This window comes from Ochotona princeps, chromosome 1, assembly GCF_030435755.1.
Source record: "Ochotona princeps isolate mOchPri1 chromosome 1, mOchPri1.hap1, whole genome shotgun sequence".
NCBI classification, from domain to species: Eukaryota; Metazoa; Chordata; class Mammalia; order Lagomorpha; family Ochotonidae; genus Ochotona; species Ochotona princeps.
Genome location: NC_080832.1, coordinates 106414259 through 106436013, shown reverse-complemented (window position 1 = coordinate 106436013; position 21755 = coordinate 106414259). Strand labels below are relative to the sequence as shown.

General features: G+C 57.8%; 2 protein-coding genes across 8 annotated transcripts; one reads left to right on the top strand and one right to left on the bottom strand.

Moving 5' to 3' along the window:
* Positions 1–7950: 7950 nt before the first annotated feature.
* On the bottom strand, positions 7951–16264 carry FRS3 (fibroblast growth factor receptor substrate 3). 2 transcript variants are annotated; one of them, XM_058672064.1, is made up of 7 exons: positions 16112–16264; positions 14443–14565; positions 13466–13554; positions 12426–12612; positions 10469–10627; positions 9591–9745; positions 7951–9312 (listed from the first exon to the last, which is right to left on the bottom strand). In XM_058672064.1, the coding sequence occupies exons 3-7, from the start codon at positions 13529–13531 to the stop codon at positions 8389–8391; spliced, it is 1491 nt and encodes a 496-aa protein (XP_058528047.1). In that variant the 5' UTR covers positions 13532–13554; positions 14443–14565; positions 16112–16264; the 3' UTR covers positions 7951–8388. The 2 variants fall into 2 exon arrangements, with proteins under 2 accessions (XP_058528047.1, XP_004590412.2); XM_004590355.3 differs by having other exon boundaries at positions 10466–10627; positions 16112–16263.
* Positions 16265–16488: 224 nt separating this feature from the next.
* Positions 16489–21663, top strand: PRICKLE4 (prickle planar cell polarity protein 4). Of its 6 annotated transcripts, none has more exons than XM_058663219.1 (8): positions 16492–16862; positions 17399–17435; positions 18193–18312; positions 18738–18845; positions 19393–19530; positions 19720–19923; positions 20433–20631; positions 21049–21661. In XM_058663219.1, the coding sequence occupies exons 3-8, from the start codon at positions 18205–18207 to the stop codon at positions 21414–21416; spliced, it is 1125 nt and encodes a 374-aa protein (XP_058519202.1). In that variant the 5' UTR covers positions 16492–16862; positions 17399–17435; positions 18193–18204; the 3' UTR covers positions 21417–21661. The 6 variants fall into 6 exon arrangements, with proteins under 6 accessions (XP_058519228.1, XP_058519219.1, XP_058519202.1 ...); XM_058663215.1 differs by having other exon boundaries at positions 18190–18312; XM_058663245.1 differs by lacking the exon at positions 19720–19923 and having other exon boundaries at positions 16489–16862; positions 18190–18312; positions 21049–21663.
* Positions 21664–21755: the final 92 nt, after the last annotated feature.

Sequence of the window (21755 nt, the reverse complement as noted above, 5' to 3'; positions counted from 1 at the left end):
CTGGATGCCAGGGCGGAAGGAAGGGACTCTGGATGTGGGGTGGCTCTTAGGGATTAGCCTGGGATACTGCCTCAACCTCTTTTCTCACACAAGAGCAGGCTGACACAGCAACAGAGGCCAATGCGGATCAGTGACCACCATGTGCCCACGTGTGGCTTCTGTCTCGTCCCCAAGGCTGCTCTGAGCTCAACAGAGAGAGAGAGAGAGAGATTGCAACCCAAGCTGGGCCTTGAACCAGTGAGTAGCAAGTCTGAGTCTATCGACTCCTATGAGGAAGAGTCAGGAAGATCAGGGCAGCTGGGGACAGACTCAGCTTAGGGACACTGGTGGTTGTGGATCAGGAGGGCTGGCAGAGGACTGGGGAGCAGCCCAGAAACTCCAGGGTAAGGCTGTGGGGAGTGGGAGGACAAAGTGTCAGAGACCAGCAAGTGGTGAGATACATGGGCTCAGGACCCTAGTGTGAAGCCACAGCTTGTAGGGCTGGCAGAAGGCCCCAAGGGAGGTAGGGTCCCCAGGGGCTGAGTGTGACATCAGATACAGCTTCCTCTGAGCCCCACTTGTCACACATTTCATGACTACACGCTGACTCCATAAGCACAGGGCTTTAATGACTTTTAAAGATTTATTTACTTTTACTGGAAAGGCAGATTTTCAGAGAAACAGAAAGACAGAGAGAAAGATCTTCCATCTATTAGTTCACCCCTCAAATGGCCCCAATGACTAGAGCTGATTTGAAGCCAGGAGTCTCCAGGAGTCTTCCAGGTCTCCCACATGAGTGCAGCATCCCAAGGTCATGATCTACTGCTTTCCCAGCTCACAAGCAGGGAGCTGGAAGGAAAGCGGAACAGCTGGGATATGAACTGGTGTCTATATGGGATCCTGGCACTTGCAAGGGGATGATTAGCTAATTGAGCCATCATGCTGGGCCCCAGTTTTCGAAATACAGAGAGAGAGAGAGAGAGAGAGAGAGAGAGATTTTTCATGTGCTGGTTCATTCCCTGAATGGCCACAAGTCCATGAGTCGCTTTCCAAGGTGCAAGTGAGGACATGGGATCTGACCTGAGCACAGGATGACATTGGGCCAATGCATCCACAGTCCCCTGTGGATTCCATAGCCTCCTTTTTCTCACTCCCTAGAGAGCCTGGCCTACTTGGCAGTGGGAGCTGGGAACATACAGGATCTCCCTCTTATTATTTTTTTATTTTTTTTTAAAGATTTATTCATTTTATTACAGCCAGATATACACAGAAGAGGAGAGACAGAGAGGAAGATCTTCCGTCCGATGATTCATTCCCCAAGTGAGCCGCAACGGGCCGATGCGCGCCGATCCAAAGCTGGGAACCTGGAACCTCCTCCAGGTCTCCCACGCGGGTGCAGTGTCCCAATGCATTGGGCCGTCCTCAACTGCTTTCCCAGGCCACAAGCAGGGAGCTGGATGGGAAGTGGAGCTGCTGGGATTAGAACCGGCGCCCATATGGGATCCCGGGGCGTTGAAGGCGAGGACTTTAGCCGCTAGGCCATGCCGCCGGGCCCTATTATTATTATTTTTAATCTATTTACTTTATTTGAGAATCAGAGAAAACAGAGAGAGCTCTTTCGCCTGCTGGTGCATTCCTCAAATGCTCGCAGCAGCCTGGTCCGGGCTAGATGGAAGCTGGGAGTGACAAGGCTGGCAAGAACCCAGTGACTTGAAATGCGTCACCTGTTGCTCCCCAGGGTCCACCTTAGCTGGAGTCAGTATAGGGTCAGAGGTGGGAGTCCAATGGGGGCATGGGCTTGGGAAGCAGCAAGGCCGAAGGGCTGCCCCCTCCCTCTCTCTTTGAACAGCCTTCCCTGTAAGCCCTGAGGCCAACTAAAGCAGGCCTCCCACCCAGTGCTCTCTTGCCCTGTGTCCTCCTGGGACCCTGCAGGGGGCCTGAGGGGGAAAGCAGGAGGCAAGCAAGGAAGAGGACTATTTGGACTGAGTTGGCCTTGGTTCCACACTGGGGGAGGGGGACAACTGGGGTTTGGGGATTGGGTGGCAAAAGGCGAGTCCTCTGTGGCCAAGCGCGGCATTTCAAAGGCTGGTGGGGCAGGGGGACTGTAATCTCCACTGGATAAGGAGCAGGAACTGAGCCTAATCCGAAAGTCCCAAACCAAACACTGATAGTGGGCCCGACAGGCTCTGGCTGCCCTCTCCTTGCCCATGCTCCCCGCCCCCTAGGGCTAACCAAGCTGCACGTAGTGATGGTTCTAGACCCAGATCCCAGCTTCCCACCTGCTCTAGGTTGGGTTCTGGTAAAGCTGGGCCTGTGGCGTAGCAGTGTGCAGCTGTGTTCAGATACCAGGTAGAGCCTGGTGGCTAGGAGAGATTGGTGCGGACAGGCAGCCCCTTGATGGCATGGACATGGCCATGAGTGTCCATGTGCCCATGATGCAAGGTGGGAAGGTGAGGCCTGGAGGAGGAGGGAGCCCAGGTTCTGGGGACGGCGGGAACGGTGAAGCCCTTGGCTCTGAGGCTGTGGCGCGTGCAGGATCAGGCTCTGTGGCCTCTGGCTCCAAGGACAGCTCACAGGGTCAAGGGACCCAGCTCTGAAGCCCCCAGCTGTCTACTCATCTCCTCTCACATTCCTTTCCCATTTCAGGAGAAGCTGTCCATGATCTGACTGTCAGACTTACTAACCTCCTCTCCCTTGTCCCGCACCCCTCGCCTGTTCTGGGTATACCCCAAATCTGCCCTCCTCCTTTCCCATTATTGTCTCCCAGCTCTGAACATAGCAGTCTCTCTCATTCCTGTTCTGGTCAGTTTGGCTGCTCCAGCAAATGACCAAGGATTTGCACACTGAGCGTTCAGTTTCTCATAGGACTGGAGGCTAAAGTTCAAGGCAATGGTGCTGCTGACCTGGTGTCGGGGCTGGGCCTCTTCCTGGGTGGCAAACAGCTGCTTCTCTTTTTGTGCCCACGTGGTGGGGAGCAAAGACCGTGTTCCCTGCAGTCTCCCTGACTCCATCACCACCTTGAGGCCTTACCTGCCCCTGCACCATCAAAGGGGCCTTAGGATTTGGGGACACAACATTCAGTCCATAACATCTCCTAACAGGGCTCCCTGTTTCTTCCCCCTTCACCTCTGTCCCAGCCTACTGGGGTCAACACAGCAGCCAAAGCCTCATTGTTCAAACCTCAGTCAGAACTCTTCAGGAGCCTCCTAAGCCCCCACACCATTTATGCATATATTTATTGCAAAACATAAGATTTATTTGAGGGCCCGAGGCGATAGCATAGTGTTTAAAGTCCTCACCTTGAATGCGCCAGGATCCCATATTGGTGCCAGTTGTAATCCTGGCTGCCCTACTTCCCATCCAGCTCTCTGCTTGTGGCCTGGGAAAGCAGTTGAGGATGGCCCAAAGCCTTGGGACCCTGCACCCACATGGGAGACCTAGAAGAGGCTCCTGACTTCGTACTGGCTCAGTTCCAGCTGTTGCGGCCACTTGGGGAGTGAACCATGAGACGAAAGATCTTCCTCTCTCTGTATATCTGCCTTTCCAATCAAAATAAATATATCTTTAAAAAGGAAAAAAGATTTATTTGAAAGGCAGAGCAAAAGAGCAAGAAAGAGAGAGAATCTCCCATCCTCTGGTTCACTCTCCAAATGTTTACAGTGGCCAGAGCTGGGCCAAGCCAAAGCCAGGAGCCCGGAGCTGCTTCTGGGTCTCCCATGTGAGTGCAGCGGACTGGAGCCTCAGTACTTGAGCCATCCTCTTCTGCTTTCCCAGGTGTTTAGCAGGCAGCTGGATTGGAAGTAGAGCAGCTGCGACTCAAACTAGCACTCAGTACTATAGGTAGTAATTTACCCTGCAATGCCCTATCACTAACCCCAAACTTAACTTTTTTAAAAAATATTTATTTATTTTTATTGGAAAGGCAGATATACAGTGAGGAAGGGAGACAGAGTGGAAGATCTTCTGTCTGATGGTTTACTCCCCAAGTGGCAGCAATGGCTGGAGCTGAGCCAATCTGAAGCCAGGAGCCAGGATTTTCTTCCGGGTCTCCCACATGGGTGCAGGGTCCCAAGGCTTTGGGCTGTCCTCAACTGCTTTCCCAGGCCACAAGGAGGGAGCTGGATGGGAAGTGGGACTGCTAGGATTAGAACCGGCGCCCATATGGGATCCCAGTGCACTCAAGGCGAGGACTTTAGTTGTTACGTTATTGCGTCAGGCCCCAAACTTAACTTTAAATTCCACATTTCCCCAGTCTTTTTGAGTAAATGGAAAAATGGGTGCCACCCGAGCAGCCATAGCCTGCCCAACACCCCTCTGGTTGGCATCCCTCAATGCCACCACTCATTCACCTAGGAGGTGTCGCTGCTTGCACCTCGCCGCCTCCGCAGCCAGCTCATCCCCTCCCCCTCCCCCCGCATCCGCTGCTCTCCCCCCAGCGGCACCTGCCAGGCCAACCTTCTCCTCCTTCACCTCCCCCTGTCCACCTCCTAGCTCTTGCTGTGACAAACATAGTGAAGCAAAGCCTGGACTACGCCAAAACCTTCCGAAGTCTGTATGTGACTTTCTTCCTTAACCAACAGCAACGTGATAAGGTGAAAGAAGGGACTCAGAGAGGACAGGCCATCTGCCAGAAGTCAAACAGCTGAACTGTGGGGCCCCAATCCTGTCTTCTTTCTTTTCTCTGACTCGGATTTAAGATTCAGGAATCAGAGTTTTGGGGGGACTCAGTCTACACAACCCAGATTTTCTATCTCGGACCCACTACTTGCAACATTTGCATGGGAAACCAAGGCCCATGTATACCTCTGTGACTGTGCCCTGCATTTCCCTCCTTCCCCAAGTATCATCACATTGATGAAATCCTCCAACCATCGAATTCCAGGGACACAGCAGCTCACTAGGGCAAATGGCCAGCACCACTGGGGCCGCCAAGAACAGCTGAGGGTGGGTGTCTGGCAACAACGTTAAAGTGGCTGCTAAGGTCACCAGGCTACCCTGCTTCCTATTCTGCTTCCTTCTTCTTTTCTTTTTCTTTTTTAAAGATTTGCTTATCTTTATTGGATAGGCTTATGTACAGAGAAGAGACAGAGAAAGATCTGACCGCAAATTTGCTTTCCAAGCAGGTGCAATGACCAGGACTGAACTGATCCAAAGCCAGGAGCCAGGTCTTCTGGATCTCCCACTCAGGTGCACAGACCCAGTGCTTGGACTGTGCTCGACTACTTTTACAGGCCACAAGCAGAGAGCTGGATGGGAAGTGGAGCAGCTAGCACACAAACCGGCATCCATATAGGATCCCAGGGTTTGCAAGGCAAGAATTTTAGCCACATAGCCACCATGCCAGGTTCCCAGCTTCCCTCTAATATGCACCCTGAGAGGCAGTAGATGACAGCTCAAGCACCCAGGTCCCTGCCACCCACGTGAGACCTGGATGAAGCTCCTGGCTCTCACTTTTGGCTTGGACCAACCTTGTCCATGGTTGTTTTGGGGAGTGAACTAGCAAATAAAAGATCTCTTTGTCTCTCCCTTTCTCTATTTACAAATAAAACAAATCTTTAAACAAAACAAAATAAACCTGAGTGGAGGGGGAGGGCTTATATTGCCGTCCCTGGCAATGTGGACACGAATCTCCAGCAGTCCTGTTGAAGGGCTCCCTGGCTGGCTGCTAGTTCAGCTGTGCTTCTACCCTGGAGTCCCACCACGTTGTTCTCCCTCCCTCTTCAACAGGCCTATCATTCTCAGCCCCGTTCAGGTGGTGGTGGGACAGCCTACTGGAGCAGCCTGGGGAAGGTCCCAGCCTGGCCCTGTCAGAGAATCTCCCACAAGACTGAGACACTGTCTGCCCTGCCACCTGCCACAAGCTTTTCTGTGGATGCAAATGGCAGAACGGGATCACCCTGTCTTGGAATTCCGAGGGGGTTCCTGAGTCGGGAATACTGGGCTGTGGGTGGGAGCATAATCTGCATAGCGTAGCCCCCACCCACTCTGGGGAGGGAGCCCAGCTGCCCTGGGTCAGGCTGGCGGCAGAGGTGGGTCGACACACGCCTGGCATCCAGCCCCAGCCCTGGCTGCTGGTTAGCTCTGAGCCCTGCAGGCCAGTTCACTGCACCTTTAGGCGGTTTCCTCCTCTGTATGGTACAGATAACAATCCCAGCAGCAGGAGGCCGGCAGAGATAAACCATCTAGGAGGCCCTGTGGAAAGTGGCCTGTGTTTATCCCACTGTAAAGTGCTGTGATTACCCTGGTGGGCTAGGGGCAGGGCCTCCTGGATCGACCTGAAATGTCACTCCCAGACAGGATGCCAGGTCCCCCAGGCTGGGGAGGGCCTGTTTCTACAGAGAACTAAACACTCAGCAAACAGTCCCCTCATTGGGGGAAGCGGGGACAGGAGATGGTGGGGGAGGGATGATCTTTGTACAGCCCCAGTCCATCTGTGCACCACACCCTGGTGTTGGCAGGGAGGGCGCAGACACAGCGTCAACAGCCTCCCTCCTGGGCACGGCTCCCACCTGCCCCTTCCTGCCAGGAACTCCCCACCAGGGGAAAATTCCTGCAGGGGACCTTGTTGGGTCAGAGGCAGTAACCAGGGGAGGGAACTGGCAAGATTGGGTGTCACCTTCCGTGAGCCCAGCTGGGAGCAGATTCCTAGGACTCTCAAACTCCACAAATATACCCCAGAAAGCAATTAAGACTGATAGCCTGAAGAACCAGAATGAGCTGTTCAGCAAAGGGGTGGCAAGGCTTGGGGAGCCCCAAGCCTGAGGGACTGAAGAGCTGTGACTGCAGCCACTTTCCCCTAAAGAACAGTGAGGTCGGTAACAGGTGTTGCCCAAGTCCACCTCCCTCCAAAGTGATGTCATGTTCACTCCCTGCTTTCTGGGTGCAAAAGCCGACTCATTTGGTGTAGTCCAATGCTCAAGGTGGCAGAAATGGTGGCCGAGTCCAGGCCAGGACCTGCCTCTGAAGGCAGCCCCTGACTCACCCATGACAGTGCTATTAGTCTAAAAGAGGGACCTACAGGGCTGGCAAGAGTGGCCAGGGCTCCTAGGCATAGTCCTAGCTTCCCTGGCCCTAGCTCTCTGGTTGGTGTGTGCCAGGATGGCAGAACAGTGGCTGAGCCACCCGGGGAAGCTGCAGGGAGGAGGTTCCCCACTGCAATGCAGGAAGGAGTATGTGCCTGCCCGTTGTGGGTCCAGAGATTGAAAGGACACAAAGGGGAGAAAGATCTAGCGCCAACTCTGGGGCTATGACTGTGTGCCCCCTGGACCCTGCTAGGCCCCACTGGAAGAGCTTCTCTCCCAGGCTGTTGGTCTGGTGTTGGTGGCCCACTTCAGTGATAGCAAGTGACATTCAAAGTTGGGAGTACCAGGGACCGATCAGTCAGAACCTCACTGAGGTGGAGGGCTCTGGGCAGCGAGGGTTGGCACAGTGGTACCCTAGACAGCAGGAAGGACAAGAGGGGAGTCTGTCTGTGGTCTTAATGAGGACGGGCCTGCTTGCTGCTGAAGGCAGTGACAGCCACTAGGCACCGGGCTGTCCCCTAAATCCTAGATAAACCTGGCTCTCTCTTCTCCTGGCCCCCAAGTGGCTTATCACAGAAACTGGGTTTACATTTAACTGCACAGGGCTCTGAGTCAGACATGTGGCTGTTGGAGGGAGGGAGGCTGGGAAGGAAGGGGAAGCCTTGAGCAAGAAGCAGGGCACTCCCGCAGCACAGGCCCTGGGGCGGGTGTCCAAGGTGCCCAAGCAGAGGCTGGGAGCATTCTGCCCTGATGGCAGGGTCCAGGTGCCCCCCGAAAGTCCATTGGGCTTCTTGGGAGAGGAAAGAAGTGGCCATAGACTTGTCACAAAAGCCACAACTGCCTCTATCACGGGTTTGCTGGAAGCAGGCCTGCCCAGCCCGTCTGGCCTGCCCATAGCCTGATCCTGTGACCAGGCCAAAAAGCCCAGAAGAAGAGATTATACACTGGGTCAGAATTTAAAAATAATTATATTAATAATAAATATGTTAAATTACATTTAAAACAATAAATAGAAAAATAAACTGATAAATAAAATCAACAGGTACAAAATGTCTCAAAGTTCCAACCGAAAGAACTCACACAGACAGCTGAGGGATGAGACAGATGGACACCGGGAGGGCTGGGGGTGGGGAATGCGATTGGTGGGGGCGGGAAGAGCCTTCACAGTTTGCAGCGAGGTGTCCTCCTCGCCCGGTCAACCCCTCCTCTCTCCAGCACGGGAGACCAGGAGCCATGGTGGCTGACATTTTTGGGGACTCCAGGCAGCACAGAAAAGCGTCTGGTCCCCCCTCGAGACCTTGGCAAAGCGGCGCTGAACCCCAGGGCAGGAGTGTGAGGCGGGGGCTGGGCCGCGGTGGGGCACAGGGCGATGAGGACGGGGGTGTCCCTACAGAGGCAGGTCGGTGCTGTTGTGCCGGGTTTTCCTGGCTGTGCCGTCGTCCCGGGGCAGGGCCCTCTGCAGGTTGGACATGGCCGCGGTCTTTTTGAGGTCAATCACGGCGTAGGAGTCTGAGCTGCGGGCAGGGTGTGCAGTAGGCAGGGGGGACTGGGGAACCGAGGCGCTCTGGGGGCCCTTGGGGCGGTCCCCACCCCAGCCCTTGAGCTCCACCTGGATATAGTTGAGCTGCCGTGGGGGCTCGGGGCCCGGGGGCCGGCGGAAATCAAAGTTGAAGACCCTTGGGGAGCCACGGCGGCGTGTTAGCGGCACGGGGAAGCTGCCATGGCTGCGGGTGGCAGCCCGGGTGCTGGTGGGCTTCTGCAGGGGGGTCTCGTCCTCCTCACCGTCGGGGAAGCCGTTAGAGGACGGCGTGAGCCCATCCCTCGAGTCCCCATCGTCCCCAGCCTCACCCCCGAGCTGCTGCGTTTGGCTTTCCCACACTGGGGGCAGCGGTGGCAGGTTCTCGTAGTGTAGCAGGGCGGCCCGGCGTTGGGCCAGGCCGTTCCAGCCTGGCTCCTCCGGGCTCAGTCTCCAGCCAGCCCCTCGCCTCAGCACCCCACCACAGCTGCTGAGGTTCTCGTAGGTGCACTTGGGCTGGGCAGGGCACTCAGAGGGACCCTCGTTGTTATTGTGGTGAGGGGGATCGCGCAGGCTGGGGCAGAGCCCCTGGCACTTGACCATGTGCCGCCGAGCAGGGGTCGGGCCCAACACAAACTTCACCTGGCCCGGCTGCAGGAACACCTGTGGGTCCCGCTGCTCAGAGCCCTGGGCCTGAGCAGGGAAGGGGACCCGGCCCTCAGGCAGGGGCTGCAGGCAGTGGCGATTCCGGCGGTGGTCCTCCTCGCCGGCAGGGGTGTTGATGTAGGTATGGGACTGGGAGGAGAGAGAGTCCAGGCGCAGCAGGGAGAAGGGAGGGAGAGAGAGAGAGCAGAGAGGGACAGGATGAGAGGAGAGAAGTACAGGGAAAAGCAGCCGGAGTTTCCTCTTCTGCCTGGTCCTCCAAACCTTCCACAGAGGCTGTCTCCTTTTTGGGGGGACAGTAAGGGACCCTGTCAATTTGGTTTTGTTTGGGGATCCGTCCTGGGAGGTGGCCATGTTTCCTAGCCCCTGGGTGCATCCCCCTACCCAGCCTGGTCTGGCTGCCTGCTCACCTGTTCATCAGGGGCAATGAGGGCATGGGACTCTTCCCCGAGCGAGGGGTGCCGCAGGCTGCTTGTTGAGGGCTGTGGGGTTGCTGGGAATCGGGGGCCCTCGCCAGGGCAGCCAGGGAAGCCATTGGAGAAGCTGGAGACGCTGTAGCCTAGAGCTGGGTCAGGAGACAAGACCAGGGGAGCGGGACTTGAAGAACCACCTCACAGCCAGAGGGAACCACACTTGTGTCACACCCTGGGGTTGCTCTGATTGCAGGGAGATGCTGTAGGGTCCACCGGGAGGGTTGACCACCCCGCCCCCGGGACCGGCAGTCCTCCTCAGCTCCCTCCTTCTCTCTGTTCTCCAAGCCTGTCCTGGGCCTTGAAGCCTAACTTGCAGCCCATCTTGGTAGTCTCACTTGCCACTCCTCAGACACACCTTGCTGTCAGCTGTCAGCAGCCTGGGCCTTTCCTCCTATACACCCCTGGGAGCTCCAGTGCAGGCCATCCAGCAAGTGCTCAGGCCAGAAGAGCGAGTGAGTGAGGTTGGAAGCCCAAGCCAGAGCATGGTCCTGGCCAGAAGTGCCTGACCCAGTGGCCAGGGAGGGAGGTGGGTACAGCCCAGCAGACAGAAGGAAAGCAGCAAAAGAGCTCCAGACTTCTGTTTCCATGGAAACCCAGCCTCTGCCTGTCTGTTCCCCCCCAGGACTCCACGGCCTCGGCTCGAGTCATCTGATTGGCCCAGCCCCAGACTCGCCCATCCACGAGGGTGGTTCTGACGGGGGTCCTGGGAGAGGCTCACTCAGCACCCCCACCGCCCCCGGCCGGCTCCACTTGTGCCTCTGAGACCCACTCTCCCAAAGTGCATTTGCATGTGGGTGGGAGGGGTTCCTCACCACTGGGCGGCTGCGGGCCCCGCAGGAGGTCGAGCTCTGTGGGGTGGCTGTTGCGGGTGCTGATGACCGGCTCTTCCATCACATTGATGCTGTTGCACTGCATCAGGTCCTGAAGGAGGTTGAAAATTTCCTCAGCTCGGGAGCATTTGAAGGCAAATATTCCTGGAGAAGGAGGGGAAACAACCAGGCTGCCATGACCCCAGGGGCTGGGGAGGGGAGGCACACACCTCAGCAGAGACCCCAGGGGACCTTGGCAGGCTCAGCTGACCCCAGGGGCCTGTCCCCACCCTGAGGACCCCTCCTGGTACCAGCAGGCTCCCAGAGCCCTGGGGACACCATCCTGTATCCACACATCGCTGCTACCTTCTAGGATCACCCTCTCCTGCCCTACCCTGAGGTCATTTCACAAGGAGGCTTGTCCGTTTGGGATGTGGGGAGGCAGGGACAACATAACACCAAATCAGGACAGGATTATATTATATACCCTGCCCTCCATGCCAGCTCATCTGCCCCCAACTCCCACACCTCAAAAAGCCCCACTCCATTCCCCTGGGTGCCAGGCAGAGGCTCTGAGTTCTTTGAGGACTAGAGGTGTGTCCTATTCACCACTTATTCACCTGGGATCCGGTCCAGTGACTGGCCAGAGAGTGAGTACCCACAGTGGGCAGGCCCCTGGATTCACAGATGTGGGCTCTGGGACAGGAGGGCCGGGCAGCACATATGCTAGTCAGCCTCCCAGCCGAGCCAGCTCCAACACCACAGCCCCAAGCCCCGGGAGCTACATGGCTGGGCATGCCCTGGAGTGCTGGCCTGGCATGGGACACTGCATCCCTCTTTCTGGAGCAGTGGCTCTGGGACTCAGGGATAGGTGATGCACAGATCCACTGCAAGGACATGACCACGCGGCTGGGGCGTGGGACAATGCTGTTAGTAGCAGTGGGGTGGAACAACACTGGGTAGGTAAGAAGACCACCCAGTGCAAGGACATTGCACTTCTTTTTTAATGTTGAATTCTGGGAGCTTCCAGAAGCATCTGCATACATCACAGATTAGGAAAGACTGGCACAGCTTGGAGTTCTAGAAGACTTTGTTGAGGGTCTAGAGAGGCTTTTCTGGGATCCCTATTGTAGCTGACACATCATCCTTGCCTCTCTCGCCTAAGCCTGTGTGCCTGCCCCCGCATGCTGAGCGTCTAGGGTACGACGTATGGAGGGGAAGGCTCCGCTAGCAGATGTATCCCCAGAGCTGCCTGGCTGGCAGCCTCACTCAGTGAGACACCACACACAATGCAATCCCAAACTGCGGTTACCATAATCCTATACCGGGTTCCTTATGTCGGGATCCCAAAAGATAAGCTCACATATGCCATTCCAACCCCGACATCATGGAACAGCCCAGAAGCCTTTGACCTCCACTGCCACAGATGATAGGGAGCAAAGATGAACCCCTTCAGGGTTACCCCATACATCTAGCACCCAGGAGTCTTGCTCCCCAAACCTCTCATTTCCAAGTCACTTAGTCGGAGCATTTGCTCACTGCTCCCCAGCTGCTGGGCGTTCAGTAAAAAAGCTTGTTAGGGAGCAATAGGGATCCTTGAAACTGCAGAAATGGGGGGGAGGTTCTGCCACTTGCTCTAGTCAAGCAGGCTCTGGCTTGGGTGCTCTGGCTTTCTCCCATAGGTTCTGTGATGAACTGGATTCACAAAGGGACCTAGGTGGGAGCTGTGACAATGACTGAGGAAGAAGTCATGGGCCTAGGTGTCTCCTAGGTTACTCAAGAATAAGTCTACAAGACCCATCCCCTTTCTGGGCAACACCTGCCGCTGGGCTGCTCTTCTAAGGCTGTTCTCAAATTCCCCACCAACTGCCCCCACAGTCCTGGGTTCATCTTGTGGGGGGGGTCCCCTCCCAGCACTTGAACCGGGAGGGAGGCGGATGGGTGAGGCAGGGCCAGCACTCACCCTGGCCCGTCTGACAACGGCGGCCACTCTCGAAGGAGAAGAGGTTGGAGTCATAGCCGTAGCGCCTCAGGCAGAGGTAGGGCCAGCGGACCGCCTCACGCCGACGCAGGTGCAGCACCAGCTCGCTCTGCGTCAGCTCCATTACCCCAGAGCCCAGCTCCACCCCTTCGTCATCCACATTGGTCACCTGGAGAGGAGAGGACAGAAAGCAGCAAGTGAGTCCAACGAGGAGCCCTCTGGCTGCTGGGGAGCAGTTAGATGCCCAGCTGGAGCTTGGGGACTTGAGGGTCTCCACCAACCGTCCCCCCAACCTCCCTAACTCCAGTGGGGCTGCACAAAGCAGTGCTGTGGGCCTAGGGCAGTTGCCTATATAAACAATTCCTCTCACGGCTTCAATTTTAGTATATGTGCTGCCAAAATGAGCACAGCAGCAGCTTCATAAGGTGCCAGAGGAGGGAAGAGGTTGACCTTCAAGGTCAGAAAGTTAAATGACCTCAGTGTCAGAATGCCTCAAGTGATCCAAGGACCATAAAAATTGGGAAGGGGCTCCACTGTAAATTCAATACCTTAAAACCTTTTGGAAGGCAGGTATGCTCACCACTATGCAACCAACGCCAATACCTTAAGACCTTTTGAAACTCAAAGCCCGGCGGGAACACAAGCAAACTGCCTCCCCAATGGAATGCCCTTGCTGACGGCGCCCTCTCCTGGTGGGCAGGAGAAGCACGCACCAGATGATCAAGGGCGGCAGGGGACAGAAAAGCCCCAGGGCTTCACCTTAGCGACTTAAAGCAAACAGCACACACTGATACAGTCACCATGTGCTAGACAACGTGCTACATACTTTGCATACATCAATGCACACATGTAGACTTGCTGGACTTCCACCCCCAAAAGTGAATATACATAAATATACACAAAACACCCTGGCAGGAGCAGATGCTCTGAAAGCTCCATCTCTGCCACCATGTTACAGCGCCTCTTCATTCCTGGCAGGCTGGGCGGCCACAGGCCCAGGTGTGCAGAGGGGTCCTGGGTACCTTGAACTTGGTGGGGTGGTTGTCTGGCACGCTGTCCCTGTTCAGGCAGCTGCAGCAGCTCCCCATGGTGTTAGAGCAGCCAGTCCGCCCTGGGGGAGAGGGAGAAGTGGCTCAGAGAAGCCTTGCTCTGCGCTGGGTGGCTCAGAGAAGCCACCTTGTCCCCACCCCTGGGTCCCTCCTTCAAGGTATCTGAAGGCTCACTGCAGAGCCAGACCTAGGGCAGACACACAACCATTCATTCACGCTCAGACTGTCTGAGGATTCATGCTGGGTCAGGGATGAGAGCTCCTCGGAGATGAACACGCAGTCCTGTCCCAGCTGCATCTCACGCAGGTGCACAGTGATGGGGGAGGGGCCTTGGCAGGAGGCTGCGCAGGCAGACCCGGAGCCCTGCAGATGGGGTCCACATCAGAGGGCATGAGCTCACCTGGGAGCCCCGGGCCCTGAGGCCTGTGCTTTGTCCGCTTTACCCTCCCTCTGGCCTATCCTCACCACCCTCCCAACAGGCGTCTCAAGTTCATCTTCCTGATGCTCTCTTCAAACATACAGTTACGTTGGGCTCCTAAAGACGCACTCATTGAGACTGAAGGTTAACAACAGCATGGTTTTTAGAACCTAGATTGCGTAGCTCCTTATTAATATCAACGATGACCTTCCACCCTGTGGAAAGGGAGACCGGAGGCCTGACTCGCTCAGGGGCTTTTCCATCCAGCATGCAGGATCTCACAGGATTATGTGACAACAATCAAAGCTAATGCCCAGAATGGTGAGGAAACCTCTCCGGCTTGAGTGGTCTCAAGGAATAAGACATGAGCCAATCTCAATGGGCAATTGGGAGAGCTGCAACTAGCACAAGTCACAAGCCCATAGAGTTGTCAACCTTCCAGAAAGACAGCAGAATGGACAACGCCTTGAACAACACAGTGACCTCCCAAGTTGGGAACCTGCAGATAATGGATTTCCACGGCAGCTCTTACCTCACCCAGGCCATTGGGGAGCTGACCACGGGAGGGGCATGGGGAAGGAGTCCCACTTTATGCGCCCCGTCCTTGGTGGGGGGTCATGGCAAACCGTCTGCAGAGAAATCGCCTGGGGCTCACCTAGCAGGACAGACAGACACCACAGGTTAATGGAGACCCTTGCCCACCCCCCCACACACACACCGGCCAAACAACGCCAACAAAACTGAAGCCTTGTCTGTCTGTCCCACTGGAGTGTGCCCCAGGACCTAACTAAACAGCAACAACAAAAGTGACACCCAGGACATAGGGAGCCCTTATGCCTAGCCTCATTGGCCTCGAGGGAAAAACTCCCCTTGCACCCTGAGTTTCAAATCAAACACCTCAGGGCCCCTCTAAGTCATCCTTCAATCAACACCCAACTGTCCCATTGCCTTTACAGAGAACCTGAACTCCACAAAGAGCTTTCTCACAAGGACACTCAGAGGGGCTGGGACCAACACTCCAGGGGACCGACATGCCAAGGACCAACTGTTGCTGCTGCGAAAGCATCTGGGAGGTTCTGTCAGGTCCACTCCCAAGTCTACCTCCCGCACCCCCGCTCCACCTCTTTAGTGTTTGGGGGGAATGTTCACACACTGAGAGTCTTCTAGCTTAATGTGTATGATGAACATCATCAAAGGGGTCATTTTCCTTGTCTAGAATGAACCCCTGCAAGCTCCCACTAGGAGGCTTGGTAGAATTCCTGTCATCCAAGCACTGAAGGGTGAATTGCAAACATGAATGTTCTTGCTATCCCCCAGTTAGGCCATCTGAGCTCCTGGGTGGATAAGCCAGGGCTCTGGAGTCCTCTGCCATCCCACCCTCCTGCACTGGCAAAGCGATGTGCCTCCGGGTCCCTGACGTATTGGATCACTCCCAGGTCAAATGACACCCCCATGTCCCTGCAAATCTGGGTCTGGCTCATTCTCTGGAAAGAGGAAGTAGGCTGTGCAGACTCAAGACAGGTGTCTGGGAACCAGGAGTGGACCCAGAATTTGAAACCAGGCACTATAGGATGCAAGATGGGGGAGGTGCCCTGGTATGTATGCAAGACACTGGGCCAGAAGGCCCACAGTAGGGCGACTCCATGGGGTGACACTGAGCCACAGGGACTCCAGTCTGGGATAGGTAAGAATTAGAGGGGGTTATGGGAACTTGGGGTGACGTGGGCAATAATTACGGATCTGGGCAAGGTGCAAGGAGGACGAGGGATTTGAACAGCAAGCACAAGGAGTGTCCAAGCGGCGGAAGCATTTTAGGCATCCGGGAGCGAACCATGAGTCTGGGCAGAGCAGCGGGTTTGCAGTGTGAGCATGGGGGCTCCGGGAACTCCGAGGGATGCGGACGTGTGCCGATGGGGGGAGGGGGAAGAGGAGAGCGAGCATGGGGCTTGGGGAGCGAGGGACAGGTTTGGGCTGCAAGATTGTCGGAGGAGGATTTCTAGACACCCATAAAGGAATCGAAAGGTCGGAGCAGCGTGTCTTCGTCCCCCCTCCCCCGGCATCTCCGCCCCCACCCCCCCGGGGATCCCACCGTCCGCCCGCCCACCCGCCCGCCTGGGTATTCCACGGAGGGAGCGGAGACTGCGGCGCGACACGGCCTCAGTGGAGCCGCCTCGTCCCCGCCCCGCCGCGCCCCGACTCACATCGCCCCGCGGCCCGGGCGGCCCCCGCTCCCGGGTCCCGCTGCAGCAGCCGCCGCCGCCCGCCCGGAGCCAAGGCCGCCCCGCCCCGCCCCGCGGCCGAGGGGTCGGAGGTCACCGGCAGCACCAACGAGACGCTGCGGGCGGGCGGGCGGACCCGAGCGGGGGCGACCGGCGCACAGCCTAGAAGGTCCCTTTGGAGGACTTTGCAGTCGGCAGCAGGGAGCATGCGCAGACGCCAGAGGGCGCTCCGGGCCAGCTGCTGAGCCAGCCCGGCGGGGGCGGGGCGTGGAGGCGGGGCCGAGCGGCCGGGAGGCGGGGCTTGTCCGGAGATCCGAGAGGGGGCTGGGAGAGGCGGGGAGCTTGAAAGATTAGGGGTGAGGCAGTGAAAGGACCGAAGTAGGGAAGGGCAGGATCGGGGAACCCTGGAAACGGGCTGAGGAAAGGGGAAGAAGTGTGTGTGGGGGGGAAACCCTGCGGACGGGCGGGGAGGGACGGAACTGGAGGAAACAGGGAGAAGGCGGGGTTAGGGGACCCAGGGAACAGCCCCGGGAAGGGGCTGCAGGCAGCTCGCGAGGCGGCGGACGCAGCTGGGGCACAGCCTGTGCCTGCGGAGAGGCAGGGGAGCCCTGCGCGTCCACCCTGAGAGCCCACGGCTGCTTTCCCGCCGTCTGCAGCTCCAAGCTCCTCTCCCCAGCAGCCGGGGGACCGCTGTGGATGTGGAGAAAGGAAGGGCCGCGCCGTGAGAGCGAGGGTAAGAGCCCAGCGGAGACCCAGCCCCTTCCCTTGGGGAACGAGAAATTCACTGCAGAAAGTGGACCCTCCCAAGTTTTTGACTCTGGGGAATGTGTGGAAGGGTCAGTCCTTGGCGCGACCGGGTGCTGCCCACGCTTCTCGCTGCTGTCCCCGGGAACTTTCCCGCACCTCCTGACCCCCAGTCCCTCTGGCCTCCGGGGCTCTTACTCTTGAGGGTGGGCTGCGGAGGTGGAGCCCCTGAGCGCGGCTGCACCTGCTTGGAGGGGGATAGGGAGTTCAGGCCAGTCCCTGGGAGCTGGGGGAGAGAAGGGGAGGTGTGGAAGGAAGGAGGGGCGCTGGGTGGAGGTGGAGAAGGCGGAAGGGTGCAGGGTGGCAGGTGGACAATTGGATTGCAAACTAGAGCTAAGCGGGGAGAGGGTGCAAATCTCGTCGTGGGGCCTCAGATGCCAGGCCCGCTCCCTTGCTGCCTGGAGCAGGGGGAGTGGCTACTCCCGGCCCTGCATGTGAGCAGCCCATCCTGGCCACCTTCCACAGGAAACCTGACCTGAGGGACAGAACAGGAAGGAAGCAGGTGGGTGTGGAGCCAGGAAGGTGGGAGGGTGGCACAGGACATTTGAAGGGCGGCAGGGTTGGGGGAACAAGAGTATTAACTGTTAGGGTGCAATGCTGGCCCCAGCCAGCCCCAAGGGCACCAGGGGTTTGACAATGACCTCCAGTGCCTAGTGCTGTCAGAATCCACATCTCTGCTTGGGGGTGGGGCAGGGGGACACCTCTTCCTACTGCTTCCCCTTGTGGCCTAGTGTGGTTTTGGGCAAGTCAGTGGATCCCAATTTATTTCAACTGTAGAAGAGAATGGAGATTACGGAGGACGGCCTACAGTACATAAAATAGTAGCCCAGTCCCTGGGTTCATAGAGTAGTTTGCTGGGGTTGGGTTTTTTGTTTGCTTTTGCCAGGATGTGTGTCTATCTGCTAGGAGCTCTGGTCCCATTCTGCCTGCTCTCCCTCCTACCTACTGGCCTGGGGGCTCCTTGGGGAGGGGAGGACCTGCCTGCTCAGGGGCTCTCCTGCTGCAGGCCTCCTTTCCACCTCCATCTCGCTCTTGGGAGAACCCAGAAGGTTGAATTTTGGAAACTCTAAGGCTGAAAGCTCTGCTTCTGTTACCTTGGGTGTGCAGTAGTTCATGCTCACTGGTCCTCAGCTTACCCCCCTGGAAAATGGGCACAATACCATGTAGACCACGTGGTTGTTGGGAGGACCAGGGCAGGCAGTGCCTGGGAAGGCCTCCACAGTGCTCCTGGTAAGGAAGTAATCTTGGTGCTCCAGCAGACTTTGCCAGCAATGTCAGAGGCCAGCCTGATGTCTGGGGAGCCAGGCCTACCAGTGGTCAGCTGGGACAGTGACTTGGACCAACTCCCAGGACCTGACCCTGAGGACCATCCTGGGGCGGTAAGAGCGCTGCTGGGGGGTTCTGAGGCCTTCAGGGTGCCGTCTTCTTCCCTGCCCTTTGCTGGGAGGTGGCTGCCTCTAATCTTGCACCATGCCCTTGCAACCTCTAATCTTTTCAGGAGCTCCTTCTTCTCCAGCCCCCTGAGGACCGTGAACTTTCCAAAGGGGGTGGGCTACATCCTCAAAGCTTTGATCCTGAGGAGCCCGGAGTGGTTTGGGGCATAAGAAGGGAGGCTGCTTGCAAGCAGGGGTATAGGCAGGGGTCAAGGCTTGCACTCAGTGAGGATCAGGGAAGGCAGGGAGAGCCTCCCAACACCGACAGGGGCGGAGAGGTGGATGTTCAAAATTTGCTGCACACGGGAGGGGAGGGTGGCCATGGTGTGCAGGGGAGCCAAGCAACCCCTCCCTGTCTGCTGTCTCCTTAGGTTCCTGAAGCTCTGAGCTCAGGTCCCCCTGGTCTGGACACCCACCAAGCCTGCAGCTGGCCTGAGCTCCGGACCCTCCTACAACAACTGCCTCCACAAGACAGTGATGTGGGTCCCATCCAGCCTGCCCTGTCCCCTCTCCATTTGCCCTGGCTTCCCTCACTGTGGGAAAGAACCTGGGTCCCAAAGGCATCCCGATGTCCCATCTGCATGATGGGCATTGTCGCATCTGCTCTGTCCACTCTGTCATGGCTTGTTTTCAAGCAAATGGGCAATGGATGTGAGCAGCTTTGGTGCCTGGCTGTGGGATGCAACATGGTGGTTTGAGCAGACCAAGGCTCACGCTTCAGTTGGGGAGGCATCAGAGAAAGCAGATGAGTGGAACTTGATGCCACACACTGTCACTGAGTGCAAGGACCAAAAATGTGGAGACAGGGCAAGTGCTCAGGGTGTTGGACCCTGGGTGAGACCAGGAGACGGGTGGGGTGGAGTGGAGGTGGCCTTTGGAGCACTCATTTCCATGATTCGCTTTCACAGTACCCTCACTTCCCTGGGGGTTGTGGCCTTTCTCTAAGCAGCTAAGTCCCTCTGTTCAGCCGGCCCCATTCTTGCTAGCTGGAGCTTGCAGGTCCCAGCCAAGGCTTGTGTCCCACAGGAGCGCTATTGCCTGGCCCTTGGGAAGGAGGAGCAGGCTGAGCTGCAGCTCTTCCATGCCCAGCGGAAACAGGAGGCCCTGGGGCAGGGAGTGGCCCGCCTGGTCCCTCCCCAGCTGGAAGGATACACCTGTGAGAAGGTTTGGAGAACCTCCCCACAAGCAAGTCTGGGCCCTGCTTCTGGGGCTGTGGCAGCTATTGGCAACAGGGGCACCAAATTGGAGAGTTTTTGGTGGGCAGGCTGGAGTTGAGAGGGACAAAGGTATGGGCGGGGAACAGGAAGCCAGGAAGGTTCCAGCTCTGACCAGCCCCATGTGGCCACCCGACAGTGCAGGAAGCAGCTGAAGCCAGGGGACTACGGGGTGTTTGCAGCCCGGGCAGGAGAGCGGCACTGCTGGCATCGGCCTTGCTTTGCCTGCCAGGTCTGCGGCCAGACCTTGATAAACCTCATCTACTTCTACCACGATGGGCATCTCTACTGCGGCCGACATCATGCTGAACTGCTGCGACCACGCTGCCCAGCCTGTGACCAGGTCCAGCATGGAGTGGGCGGCAGACCTTTGGGTGGGCCAGTATCCAATGGGGCAGGATCTTACGGGGTGGCCTCCTAGGCTGTATGGGGGAGCAAGGAAGGAAGGAGTAAAAACCAGCCTCAGGGCCCAGCCTGTCCTCTGGGCATGGAGACCATTCCCTACCCTGTTGCTCTCTCACTGCAAGCAGAGTCCTTCCAAGTTCTTGGGTACAGTTTCTCAGGATTCTTAGAATTCCTCTTGGTCTTTGGGAGGAAGACCCTTTCTGTCTGTCAGTGTAAGAGGCAGCAGCCAAGGTCACCAGCCAGGGTCGCAGGCACTTGGGGCCATGCCACCTGTCCCTTGTGGGATCCCAGCCAAGCCACTCAGCCCTCCCCACTCCTGAGAGCAAGCGATCACATGGGGATGTCTGTAGACGTGCTTTGGCGTTAACTGGGTTTAAGGCGTGGCTACTGGATGAATGAATGAGGGAATGAATGAATGAACAAACCTTTCCGCTCGCCCTCTTCTAGCTCATCTTCTCCCGGCGCTGCACCGAGGCGGAGGGACGGCACTGGCACGAGAACCACTTCTGCTGCCAGGACTGCGCGGGGCCCCTGTGTGGAGGCCGTTATGCCCTGCCGGGGGGCAGCCCCTGTTGTCCCAGTTGCTTTGAGAGCCGTTACTTGGATGCGGGCTCCAGCAGGGCCCTGGAAGGGCTGGCGACCCTTGGTATGGAGGGATGGGAAGAAGGTGCAGATCCGAGCCGAAGTGGTGGTAGTTTGGGGTGGTGGTGGGGGGTCGCCCTGAGCTAAGACCCTCGCCTTGGTCCCATGCTATCTCCTCCCTCCAGCAGCGCCCCCCCGCCCCTCCCTCTCCACCGTGCCCCCCACCTCCCCCGGACGCCGGGCCCGCAGCTCTCACCGCGCGTCCCTGGCCGAAGCGCTCCAAGGGCCTCCCGGACCCACCCCACGCCGCGGTCGGGGCTGCGGCGCCGGGCTGGCTCCCGGGAGGGGGACGCAGCCGCCCTCTGGTGGGCGGAAGCGGGAGAGGCGGGAGACCCCGGAGAGGACTGGCGGGGCGGGGCGGGAGGCTGGGTCCCCAAATGTCAGTCCCACCGGTGAGCGTTTCTGACCTGCCCCTGCCCAGGGGAGGCGGGACCCGACGGGAGCAAACGGAGGGATCGCACCTCGCTGGACGCCTTGAGCAGCCATGGAGCAGCCTTTCTCGCCGCCAGCTCCAGCCTGGATGCCCAGCAGGGGCTGCAGGGATCCTGCCCGGAAAAGCCGCAGAGCCGAATTGGGGCCGAGGCCGAGGAACCCCCAAAACTGGGGCAAGACCGATTGGAGATGCCCCGTGATCCCAAAGAGGATGCCCCCTGCTCCACCTGCTCCTCCTCCTCGGACTCAGAACCAGAAGGCTTTTTCTTCGGTCAGCCTCTTCCCCGGTCCCGAAACGCCCCTGGACGCCCCGAAGCGAGGGACGACACCCCTAGGAAGCGCTGCACCCTTTCCTAGTCGTCCAGCAGAGAATAGGGTGGGAGCGTTCCTTTAAGGCGAGAGAAAAAGGCGCCCCTTCCCTTAGTAAACTCGTAGGGTGAAAGAATTCGGAAACAAGCCGGAGTAGTGGCGGCGAGCTTACAAACTTGGGGTGCGCCCTCTGCAGCGCCGCGCGTTCTACGACTTTCGATGGAGACTTTTTCTGGGAACCCCATCCCTCCCAAAGCTACGCTTTTCCGGGCAGAGCCAGCCCCCTGAGGCGGGGGCAGACCCCAGAGCTCGTGAAGCGATCGTTCCCAGCTCGTGTGGTGGCCGCCGGCTGCAGAACCGGAGCGCGGGAAGGCGGAGCGTCCGACA